The sequence below is a fragment of the Equus caballus genome, chromosome 19, assembly GCF_041296265.1.
Source record: "Equus caballus isolate H_3958 breed thoroughbred chromosome 19, TB-T2T, whole genome shotgun sequence".
Classification (NCBI taxonomy): Eukaryota; Metazoa; Chordata; class Mammalia; order Perissodactyla; family Equidae; genus Equus; species Equus caballus.
The window spans coordinates 66,689,192-66,692,015 of NC_091702.1; the positions used below are offsets into that span (position 1 = coordinate 66,689,192).

Here is a 2,824-nt window from a genome sequence, read left to right on the forward strand (position 1 = left end):
CCCCTTCCTCTCCTTTCTTTTTAAAATATTCTCCAGTTTCAGCTCCCATCATCTAATAAATGAATTATTGAAGTTAGTCTCCTCACTTCCAGCCTCTTTCCAATCAATCAGGTCAGTTTTCTGAGAGTTACAATCATGTTACTGGGCTCCCGGGAGACTTCAGTGTCTGATGCCTCTAGGATAAAGTCACACTCCTGAGGGCGGCATTTAAGATTCTCAGTAACCTGATCCACTTCCTCCCTTGTTTCCCACACTCGCAGCTCACCAGTGGTTTTGTCAGCTTTCTGACTGTCCCACAGTTCCCCTCCCTCATCTGCCATTCCCATTGTCACACTCACTTCATAAACACTGACTCTGGTCATACTGATCCCTGTTTTTCTCCAAATATCAATTTCTTTTCCATGTTTTAAGGTACATTTTACTTCTGATGCTACTTCAGAACGAAATACCCCAGGCTACAATGGTCTCCATTTTCTGAACTCCCAAGCAAGTGAAGAAAAGCCAGAATAGATCTAAATTCTAGTTCAATCTGGATGACCTGGATGAACTTGGGCAAGCTGCTCAATATTTCAAAGTATGAGATTTTTACTGAGGAAAAGCATGAAAAAGCCCATCTAACAATTGGTAGGTAATATGTATGAAAGGTCAGTCTAGGGCCTAGGAGATGGTAGGTTCTCAGTAAATTATTTTTCTTTCATATTTGCACATGTAAGTGATCGAGAAATATTTTTGCTTAGATATTTAGAATTTTCACTGTTTTCTGCCTCATTTACGCTTGAACAGCATCTCCAGCTTTTTTTTAATGCTATGAAAATATCAATAATTTACGCTGGAATCAGTCCAGGTTGGTGGTATTCCTAATAACAACACAAGTGATAATATCAGAACAGAAAAACCTCCTTTATTTAATTAATATGTTCAGGAATTGCACTGTCATATATGATGGACAACTAATGAAAACTACACCAAATATTCAAATCCATGGGGATTTCAATATCAATAGCATCACTTTCAACTATAGGTTGATAAATCACTGGTATGTAGATAGTCGATTTCAGAGAACTTGAGAGTAAATCTGACTAACACTAGAGACGAAAATGTTTTTGGTTAGAAAATACATATTCTGCATGAATTAATATTCAAACATAATCTCTTGAATGAACTGCAAGGAAGTTGAGAATGAAATTCAAATAGACAGTTTACTTCTGACAGATGGTGTTGTTTAAGAGGGATTAATTCTTGAGAATTTGGGATTTCCCTGAGTTTGTAAAACTATACTTTGGGAATCTAGAAATTGCCAACAATATTAAATGGAGGTGACCTTTATGTACATTGACTTCTGTTCCTAGCAGTTGTGGGATTTGTTGAAAATTGTAACCTGTTACACTTTGAAATAATTAGTTACTAGTGTAACTAATTTCACCCTGAAAGAATTTGTGACCTGGAAAGTAATTATTTAGTCCCTCCTGATGGAACCTAGCTTAGATTTTGAGCTACATTGTAGCAGAATCCCTCCTTTCTGAACTTATATGATTAGTACCCCATCATGTTTTAGTAATTTATTATTTTATATACAAAATAGCCATTTTCCACTTTCTCAGTATTCCTTCATTTTGAAAAAGTTTTATCAAACTAAAATTACTTTTCCACAGAGATTGATATTTGTTTCAGAATGTTAAGAAATTTTCTTCATAGTTTTTTTCATAACATTTATTACTTCCTTATTTCTTAGACTATAAATAAAAGGATTTAATAAAGGAATTACTAGAGTATAAAAAACAGCAACGGATATATCATTATCCTCTTCTTTAATTGAACTTGGTCGAACGTACTCAAAGAGAAGAGAACCATAGAACATTGAGACAGACAGAAAGTGGGATGCACATGTAGATAAGGCTTTGCCTCTTCCTTCTTTGGATTTCATTTTGAAAATCGTGAAAAGGATGCAGAGATAAGAGATCAAAACTATGGAAATAGTGAAGACTTGAACTAACCCTGAAAAGATAAATATCATCAATTCATTGATATAAGGGTCAGCACAGGAGAGTCTGTATAATGGAAGAACATCACAATAAAAGTGATTGATTTGATGAGACCCACAGAAAGTTAACCTAAACAGAAGCCCTACATGAATCATGGAATGCAGGTTTCCAGCGATGTATGCCCCTGTGGTCATCTGAATGCAGAGTTTCCTGGACATCACGGTATGGTACTGCAGTGGGTGGCCTATGGCCACATAGCGGTCATAGGCCATGGCCGCCAGGAGAAAGCAGTCTGCAGTTTCAGCAACGCAGAGAAAATAAAATTGTGCCATGCATTCATTAAGGGAAATCATTCTGTCCTCAGAAAAGAAGTTCTCTAACATCTTGGGGGTGACGGCACAGGAACAACAGGAATCCATCAGAGCCAGGTTGCCCAGAAAGACGTACATCGGTGTGTGAAGACACCGCTCCTTAAAAATCAGTGCCACCAAACCAAGATTCCCCACCATGGTGATCAGATAGATGGCCAAGAACACCACAAACAGAAGGGTCTTCAGCTCTGGGTGATCTGTAAATCCTGTGAGGATAAACTCCGTTGTCAAGGAATGGTTATCCTCAATCATTTCTGCCTTCTCTGCTGAGATAGGAATTATGGAGATGTAAGATTCTAGTTTAGAGTATATGTAATTTTCTCTTCAAATTTTTCGTTTTATAAGAAGGATAGAATCTTCTTCACCCTTACCCTGCTGTCTCTAGGATACAGGAACACATGCAGTAACATTCATTCCCCTAAAACGTTGTCTTTATGACCTCTACTCTGAAACTCAGGATTTCCAAGAATA

General features: G+C 37.3%; 1 protein-coding gene across 1 annotated transcript; it reads right to left on the bottom strand.

The window, feature by feature from the left end:
- Window positions 1-1,675: 1,675 nt before the first annotated feature.
- On the bottom strand, window positions 1,676-2,605 carry OR5K23 (olfactory receptor family 5 subfamily K member 23). The gene has a single exon (NM_001391152.1). It carries the CDS (start codon window positions 2,603-2,605, stop codon window positions 1,676-1,678), a length of 930 nt encoding a protein of 309 aa, NP_001378081.1.
- Between the last annotated feature and the right edge of the window lie 219 nt (window positions 2,606-2,824).